General features: G+C 38.4%; 1 protein-coding gene across 1 annotated transcript; it reads left to right on the plus strand.

Moving 5' to 3' along the window:
• Window positions 1–1,378: 1,378 nt before the first annotated feature.
• On the plus strand, window positions 1,379–5,231 carry LOC103472860 (serine/threonine-protein kinase SBK2). The gene is made up of 5 exons (XM_008422715.2): window positions 1,379–1,645; window positions 3,409–3,553; window positions 3,652–3,854; window positions 4,017–4,178; window positions 4,298–5,231. The coding sequence occupies exons 1-5, from the start codon at window positions 1,640–1,642 to the stop codon at window positions 4,934–4,936; spliced, it is 1,155 nt and encodes a 384-aa protein (XP_008420937.1). The 5' UTR covers window positions 1,379–1,639; the 3' UTR covers window positions 4,937–5,231.
• The last annotated feature ends 4,605 nt before the right edge of the window (window positions 5,232–9,836 follow it).

Raw genomic sequence — 9,836 nt, forward strand, 5'->3', positions numbered from 1 at the left:
CTGTGCAATAAGAGGAGCATTTCAACATAAATGTTGCATAGTTATAAAAAAATATTCCAACTGAGCTGGTTAATTAAAAATGTTTATTTGAGCTTTAAAAGACAGACTATTTAAAAGATGACTCTAGGAYTGCATGAGTGAGCAGGGGAACAGAGTTACATAACACCAGCATGTCGATGAAGGACCTCAGACAGATGATCTCACACACAGACAGACTTTCATTGTAACAGAGTAAGCTGTGTAGAGTACATGTAGGCCGAGGCCACAAGYGACAGCTGACACTGGGATTTACAAATCACATGGGGTCTGGGTGTTAGAGGAAAATCCTTCCCCTGAACACGGAGTGAGAGAGAACATGCTTCTGTGTGCAGAGAGTGAGAAGGATGTGCGAGAATTTACTGGCTGACAGAATACAGACGAGTCTAGAGGAGCCTTCACATATTACCCTATTTGCAATTTGAAGGGAACACTAAAGCCCCAATGCACTAAACACAGTCATCCTTGAGGTTTAAATATCAGCTTTTAACTGATATCTGATACTTGAATACATGTTTGGCTGCTTTTAGATGTTCTCTGAAAGCTGTAATCCTATCGTATGCCTCACTTTACTTTGGTTTGCAACCAGCACAGATAGAATGTTTCACTATGAGATTTGATGAAGCAGACAATGGTGATGGGATTTTAAAGAGCTGTTTATCGACTGTCATGATCTGAAATTTCAGTGAGGCACAAAATCAAGTTAAAATCAAGTTGTGCTTTCTAGTMMTCATTGATGTTATGGCAGCAGTGTTAGCTGTAATAGAGCTACATTTCTTTTAGAAAGTACAGAGAGCAGAATATAAGARCACGAACTAAAGTCTCTACTTTGGACCGGGAGAGAAATGATCACACTGCCAATGTTTTTATGATGATAGCATCCTTTGAAACTTAGATTTGATAATATGATACTGAGGCTTTGACATGATCCGAAAGATTTATTTCCACTGTTTAAATTTGGGTTCRGAGTTTTTCTGTGAAATGCAACTTTTAATGTCTAGATAAAAAGTGACTCAGTTAGTCTGAGTTCATTAGGAGACTTGGCATGAGCAAAGAGTCTCCAAAATCAATGCTGTTTCCTGATGATTCCACACAACAGCAGCATATAGAGAATAAAACCTAAAATTGAGCCTTGTGTTACACCATAGTTTTGCTCCCTCACTGCCATTCTTAGAAATTGCAGGGAAAATGTTAATCTGAAAGATGAACAACCCAGATGACATAAAACAAAGAATCACGTATTAAATGGAAAAGTCACACACACACATACACACACACACAGACTCTTTTGCACAGCCCCAGAAAAATTCATGACGCCCTTCAGGGTTTGTCCAGCAGGAGCAGCAGATTAAAGGCAGGAGGAGAGGACATGAGGACAGAACAGCAGCTGCTGAAGACATGAAAACGTGTCCGAAATCTAGTGAATAAGTGAATCCATCAAGACCAAAACTTAATATTTAGAACTCAATTTTTATTTATTTTTTAATTATAGCACAGAAAACCAGGGAGAGAAATATTCTGACTGCTGCACCTGCTGCATGAAGCCTTCAGCAGTAATTTATTTTGATCAGATCTAAGGACAACATCAAACCAGGACTCCAAGATGACAGTAAGTTGAGAGCAGTGCAGATATCGTCAGTGATGAATGTTGCAAATGAAGTATAATGTGTGCTTTCAGAAGGTAACAAGTTTGTCCACTTTTTTTAGACAAAATWGATTTTTAGTATCTCCGGTGAGGAACAGCTTGGATTCTGTCTTTACAACCAATGTAAATAAAACTGAACATTTTCAGAAACAGTAAAAATTAATTGTCAAAATTAATATTCACACTTGCTCAAATTTTAATTTCTCAATTTAMAGGAAGAAAACATTCATTGCAATAATTTTTCACAACATGACAATAGAAATAATTTGTCTTCACCATGAGGGTTGAAAACTTCCAACATGGCTTTTCAAAATGATGAGAGTAAAGTTGCTAAGCAGAAAACTAATACTGGACATTAAAATTAAAATGGTTCACTGCAGATTAAAATAAAGCTTTAACATTTTTAAAGTTTGCAAATATGACAGTTKTATTGCTGCAATAAGAAGCTAGCAGTTGCAGATCAAAAAATACTTGAAAAATGTATTGAGAGTGCAAAGATTGTTTAATATTTTTGACAGTTTTTTGAATGCATCATATGCAAACTTTGGAAGATTATGGAGTAAAGCATGGTAAATATTACTGTATATAAGCAGTATTTATATTAAATACATGCTTGCAACCAGGATCATCTTATATCAAAATTGCATAAAAATATAATTCAAAGTTTTGCCCAAAATTGTTCATACCTCTGGCAGATTTTAGATTGAAATTAATTTTACATCAACAAAGACATGTGTTTCTCATAGGAACCTAGATAAAAATACAAAAATATAGGTATATCTTAATTTATCTTCATATTATTGAGATTTAAGTTTTTATTTTTTTAAAAACTGGCATAGCAATAATCTACACCCTTCTCAATAAGGAAAGGAAATCTGTGTTGACTTTACAGTAATTAAACTTTTATAATTGCTAACCACCCTCCTGCAAGGTTCTTTCATGTTATTCTTATGATTTATGTTTTCTAATGAGATCCAAGTCTTTGAAGTTAGAAGGCCTCCTTCCCATCGCCCTAATGTTTAGCTCCCTCCAGTTTGGACTCACAGAAACATAATATTACTCCAAAGCAGAATAAACATATTGGTAAAAACTGAACCTATCTGCCAGGTGTATGTTAACTTTTGTGCCTCACTGTACTGTAATTGTTTCTATTTTGCAAAAGGTTTTGTTTTTTTCTGCTCTGCTAACATAAACCCAACAATGAATGAGGTTTGAAGAGCACAAACCAAACTGAAGTTCCTCCTACTTTCAGAAGCTGTTTGTCCGACCAAAGCTGAGGAATTCGGTGTCAGCATGCAGAACATTTGCAGCTCTGATTTGGACTCTAATGAGAAGTAATGAGCTGCCCTCTGTTTGGATCTATATGTTGACACCTAATCTTGGCCTGAGAGGTGCCAGCTGCAGTGGAAACATCAACAGACAAAACCAAGAGCAGTGTGTGCGACAGGGTTTCATGTAGCTATTAACAGACATGTTTATGTCTGTGGATAAATGTTATCAACGTCACCATGGCGACAATCAGTGCTTGAAGCGGTCGTGTTGCATTCCCAAACGCTGTCAGGAATTCAGTTCATAAGAGAAAACTAATCAGCAAGAATGACTACGTTCAAATTTAAAAACCCACTTAAAAAATGTTAAAGTTTTTATAAAGTTTTAATGTTAAACCATTTATATGTTGACTTTCCAGTTTGCCGAGTCTCATTTTAACTCGTTATCTGTTTCTCAAGGCTGCCACAAAGCTTCTGGATGAGATGTGTCATCTGACGGCTCAATCTCTGACAGCGATGGACACGTCAGAGCACTTCCAGGTCCTGAAGCTGCTGGGTGAAGGCTCGTATGGAAAAGTAATGCTGGCTGTGCACAGAAAAAGAGGTGAGAAAGTTACAGAGAAAGAAAGAGGTGAGAAAGAAAACAGTTCCAAAAAACCAAACTTGAAAGTAAAAAAATGTCGTTCCTTCCATTTCCCTCAGGAACTCCGATGGCGTTGAAGCTCTTCCCACGGGAATCCACCTCACTTTTCTCCTTCCTGAGGGAGTACAACCTCTCTTTGTCGTTCTGCACCCATCCGTCTCTGACCAGAGCTCTGGGAATCGCTTACTCCACCCCGTCACATTACATCTTCGCTCAGCAAGCCAGTCTCTTTGGTGATCTCTTTGACGTAATCACACCAGAGGTATGCAACTAGGGCTTTAATTTGTCATATAAACTGAGAAAGAGACTGATGAGGACAATGTTTCAAAGGTATAAGCTGTTTTAATGAAGGATGGTCAGCTCACAGTCTTTCTGTCCATATAAGAGAATATGGACAGAAAGACTGATAAACCTTGGTCYACAGGTAGGGATGGAGGAGGACTGCTGTCAGCGGGTGGTGTCCCAGCTGTGTGGGGCTCTGTCCCACCTCCACTCCCTTGGGTTTGTCCACAGAGATGTSAAACCTGAGAATGTCTTTCTGTGTGACTCTGCGTGTCGATGGGTTAAACTTGGAGACTTTGGCATGGTCAGTCCAGRACTAYCAGAWTAAAGYATAATATGCCATWATAAAGACATTCTTGCCAATAAAAACACATGAACCAATTGATTAAATGTGGYTCTTAAATATATTTTTGTTTCCYCCAGGTGAAGGCCAGGGGAACCAGAATCCCAGAGGTCTGGTTTAGTTCCCCTTACTGCACCCCGGAGGCTGAGATTGCTCGAGGAAGCGAGGACAGCTGGAGCAGCACAAATGACGAAAACGGTAACTTTCAGGAGGATGGGGATGGAAAGAAAACAAAGAAGCAGAGAGTYTGGGCGTCTGTGGAGCCCAGCACAGACAGCTGGGCTCTGGGCATCCTCACATAYGCCATGCTCACCGGCAGCCACCCCTGGGCTGAGACAGCCAGCGACTGCTGCTCATACGTAAAGTATCGAGATTGGTTTGAAAGTGCAAAAGGTCCTGATGATGAACTGGATGTGTGGGTAGAACCTGAGRCGGAGAGCACACAGGGAGCCACTGATCTGAATGGAAACAGACAGGAGGATGGTTCACCTGTCGCCCCTCAGTTTGCCTGCTTCACACAGTTAGCCTGCTCCTTCTTCCAGTCGCTTCTCGACCCCAGGCCRCAACTTCGAGGACGACCTGAGGATGCTCTGAGTTACCTTGGAGACCACTGGATAATGGAGAAAGAGAGGATGAGACAGGAGAAGGAGAGGAAGAAGAACAGTGGGAAGACTGCAATTAAATCGGTGAAGGAGATGGAGGGGAGAGGAGAGCGGTGAGCAAAGATGGTTAAAGAAGACTGAAGACTGTGATCAAGATGAAAATGCAGTCATGCTTGTTACTTAGCATTGCACTGTTTTAAAATGTAGCAATCTAAAATCCTGTTWATATTTCTGAATATAAATATTGCAAGYTCTATTTTTATAATTTTTGTAATYTAAGCAAATATTTTGTTTATTTTTTGGGGATGTGAGATGTGTGAAAAAGTTAGTCACTGTAGGAGATGCCATAGAAACCAAGTTATGCAGTCATGTTACCTTAATTTTTCATAATAAACTCTATAAAGTTATAATATACTCTGTCAGTGTGTAATTTTGTTGTGGCCAGTACCTCAAGAAATTTGTCACAAAAGACTAAACACACTCCAGTCCTAGAGCGCCAAGATCCTGCAACCTTTGATGCATCCCTGCTCCAACACACATACAAATATAGCAGAAGGTAAATTGAGTCAAAGGTCTATAAAATTTCCAAAGTTTTACCTYTTAAATAAGATGAGAAAAACTCTGGAATAAAATTGTTAAGAATGTCATGGTTTGTTGGAAAGTGTGGGAGCATCAAACAGTTTCCAATATTTTTGAGGATTATTTGTCTTAATGGCAGGATTTTAGGTTGCAGGACCCAAACAAAGAAAACATTCTGGCAAAAACGAGGAAGTTACAAAACTGACATGAGGAGGAAAGAACATGGACCTAATGAGTGTAACGAAGGAATCCTGCTCTGAATGATGGGAACCAAGAAGCCCAAGCACTGAGGAAGAGGAGGAGAGCGTAAAACCAGGTGAGCTTAACCAGAGGAATCCAAAACAGCTGTGGAAGAGTGTGAATCAGAGAGGCAGTGGAAACAAACACAAAAAACMCARCAGGACCTAAACTAAAACACAGATCTACAAAACAAAARGAGGTCAAATCTACAAACACCTGCGGATCATGACGGTTTAATACTACCATGTCCTTGTAAGACACTGTCTGTGGAGCTCTGTGATATATTTGGATCTAGACTTTGGAGAGCRTAACACGTCATACTGGGTCATGAATGGTATGTAAAACTATGAACACGTCTAGAGTTCAGTTTCATTACAGTCACAGTCAGATCTCTGAATCTTTTACAAAAAAATGCTTGAAAGAATTTCATCAAGTTTTCAGTGAATCAAAGACATTAAGATGRTTAATAATCATTTTATTATTCCGTTGCAATGCGTTTGCAAGAYTATACACCAATGTGAATATACCACAATCTGTGAAGCCCATCAGGACAGCTTCCCCAGGTGTTTTCATAAATAGACACTCAGTAATCAGTTTGACATTAAAACCTTTCGGCACCAGAGTCGTGCCAGAATCTTTAGCCTCATCGTCCAGCCAAGTCACATTCTCAGTGATCATGCAAGCGCAATCCGCTGGATCATTTTTAGATCTCAGAACTGGCATGAAACATTGAGACTTGACAAGCATCATTAAAGGAATTACTTYTTTTTTTTYAAATATATTTTGTAAAGGTCRCAGCTATACTGAGAGAATGACACAACCAGGAAATAAAGTARATGGATGCAGATTTAGTCTTGTCCTTGTTTCTCTTCCAATAAATATCAATCTAATCTCCTGACTGTGTTTSTCACAAAGAGAATGTGGGAAAAAGGCTAAAATATATTTGCCAAAARATGTCTGATCTTTAGCACATGTGTTGAAAAGAGAAAGRCTAGAAGTGGGAGTAAGGTCAGAGAAAGATTATCTGCAGCAGCTGAATRTTAAACTGCTGCCAACTTCCAATAAAAAGTCGAGAGGTGAGGASAAAAACATATAAAAGTTTWATTCTGCAAAAAACTACAAAAGAAATGAATAAGCTTAGAAATAAAATATCTGCTTGAATGTTATTTTCAGGTCCTTTAATCTGAAAGCATATTCTAATTTAAAGAATATGACTTCATGTCATCAGTTCATCTTTGAATGAGAACCAAAAAAGGATGAAATCTTGTAACTGTTATCTCTTCATTGCTCCAAGTTCCCTTCCTTCATCACTTCCACAGAGAGAAAACACCATTGCAAATAGACTGGATAARGTTGCACTGTAAAGTTTGACATGTTTGGTATTTTCATTGCTGTCTCACCAAGGCAATAAATRTAAAAAGACACAGACGAGGAATTCATGCATTTACTAACAGACCCAGAATCTGACCCRACAGACATCCAAATCAACTTGTAGAGTGTGTTTAAKCCACCTTCAGGATAAAATGTCGTAGTTCTAGACTTTAAGATTTGACCTTTTAGCTCTGACCCCATGTCTGTTAYAGCTTCACCCAGCAGCTCCTAAATCTTTTAAACAACCAGAGTCATGAAGTTCAGCAGCTCCTGGTTTGACCCACCAACGACCTCCTGACCTTACAGAGTCACAAGCTGGGGGCCTTTGAAGTAGCCTGACCCAAACTCCACCTTAGAAATTTCTCCTTATGAAGTTCCCCGCATACGAGAAACTGCTTTTCAATACAGGAAGCAATAACATTGATAACAACACAAATATTTTACTATACATTTGATTCAAATTTTAACTAAATTCACCAATTTAATTATTTCATTGAGTAATAAGTGGATAACTTTAGAATGTTTCATTATTTATATGAGACATATGTTTTAGTTTTATTAAATTGATCACATAACTATAATAAGTTAGTATTTGTGGATTTATCCTACATCAGCACTCCTCTGTGGTTCAGCTAAATGTCAGGGGTCACCTGTTCAGCACCACACTGAGCACGCTCAGAAGACACCCGGACTCCAAGGTGGCGGAGCYGTTCGGTTCGCAGCCCAAAGTCAGCACCGACGCTCTTCATCGACCGCGACGGTTCCCACTTCGGAGCCGTTCTGGAGTTCCTGAGGTCAGAGAAGCTGCCGACGGAAAACATCCGGGAGGTCTGAGGCGCACACGATGAAGAGTTGTTTTTAAATAGCTCTTTAATAGGGCTGCATCAATTAATCAAATTAATYGGTTATTGGAATAATCATCAACTCATTTAGTAATGAATTAATCGTTAACTGGAGTATACAGACTCAAAAAAGGGTAACTGCTGAAAGAACAACAAACTCAGAGCAGCAATTGAGTCAAAAATGTACAAAAAATATAAACATTTTGCATTTAAGATAATAGAAAACATATTTTTCTTTAGATATTTTCTACCCAAATCTCCTGAAGTGACAGTTCTAGCTTCATCTGGTTCAAAATCTGTAATTTGCTATTAATTCATCTAACATTCATCTACTTATTTTTAAAATTCTTTAAAATTCTTTTTAAAGAATTTATTTGCAAATAAGTACTTATTTTCCACCCTTACTGTAAAATAAATTCTTTAAAAATCAGACAATGTGATTTTCTGAATTTTGTTTCTCATTTTGTCTACCAATTATGGGCCTCTTTCATCTTTTTAAGTRGGAGAACTTGCACAATTTTTCACTGACTAAATACTTTTTTCCCCACTGTAAATTAGGTAACCTATTAATTGTTTAAGTGAGTCCAACTATTTCTAGCCGGAACCTCTCAGTCTCACACCCACAGGTGGTGACCCATAGGCTTCTCTGGGCTGATCCCGGCCGGGGCTCCAAGGGTTAAAGCCCGGCCACCAGGCGCTGGTCAACGTGCCCCSCCTCCAGGCCTGGTTCCAGGGTGGGACAGGCGCGTACCACCACTGTTTCCAAAGGTCGTATTCATCATAAGGGATGTTTGGGCTGCACTTGGTCTGCACAATGTGGTGGTAAGCCTGTATRAATGTATTTTTTTGTTGTTTTTTTAAAAAGGTTTTTAGGCTCTAATAAAGTTTTTTAGGCCGTTATTTAACAGTGCTTGAACAGGAAATTGGGAGGCGAGGGAAGGAAATGATATGCAGCAGATTCCCCAGGACTGGGAATTAAATYCAGGTTGACAAACAAAACCTATAAGTAACATCCTAAACAAAACATAATGCGGAGTCTTATTGTAAAGCTTTGTTATAGCAGCAGACGACTCATAAGCTTTATATTTATTACAAAGTATTCATCCAAGAATCGATTTCTTCATGTAATAAAAATAATTTCTCATTAAATTCTGTTTTCATACTTTCATGGATTGTTCTTCTTTGTTCCTTTTTCTACAGTTTTTTCATGTTAAATTGCACTGTTTTGTTATAGTATCTTGAATCCGTTATTCTAAATAATAACATAAAGATCACACTGTAACTTTTATTTTTGATAAAACCTGTTTGTTTCTTATAACAAACAAACCAAATATAACAAGTTTGGGCTTCTTCTGGGTCCGGACTGAAAAGGTCCAAACGTGTTAAATCAGCTTTATGTTTGGTATTAAAACAGGATTTATCAAAGAAAAAAGGTAAATGGACTGAATTTATGAAGCGCCTTGCTGGTCACGTTTGTAACCGGGTGGTAAATTTTGGTTAAATAATTGTACTGTTTCACAGTGTTTGGTTTTCTTTTATCTTACGGTAGYAATRCTATTAAGTGATTTTTGTTTCAGTTATGTAATTTTATTTCCTATGTGTATGTTTTAACATTTAAATATGTTCAGGTAGTTGGTCTCAGGCGCTGCACATTTTGACCACCAGAGAGCAGTGTTTCAAAGTGATTACTGTTTCCCAAGACGGGGCAGGAAATGCATTCTGTTCTCTTCCGGTGTTGCTATGCTACGTGATGAACTTGGGCGTGAATTGTATGTGATTTATCTGCAGGKGATAGTTTCAGCAGAAAATCGGTAAATRTATACATCACTTGTTGAAATACGTCGGTATGTTCTCATTTATGCGATAAGCAGTGAGTATTTTAATAAGATGGTGTATTTCTGAAACGRATGGTTCAGGGAGCCTGTCTGTGCGGTGCAGGGCGGCCATTTACTGCACGTGAAAATAAGATGTCCGATCATCGGTGT

This window comes from Poecilia reticulata, linkage group LG11 (genome assembly GCF_000633615.1).
Source record: "Poecilia reticulata strain Guanapo linkage group LG11, Guppy_female_1.0+MT, whole genome shotgun sequence".
Lineage (NCBI taxonomy): Eukaryota > Metazoa > Chordata > Actinopteri > Cyprinodontiformes > Poeciliidae > Poecilia > Poecilia reticulata.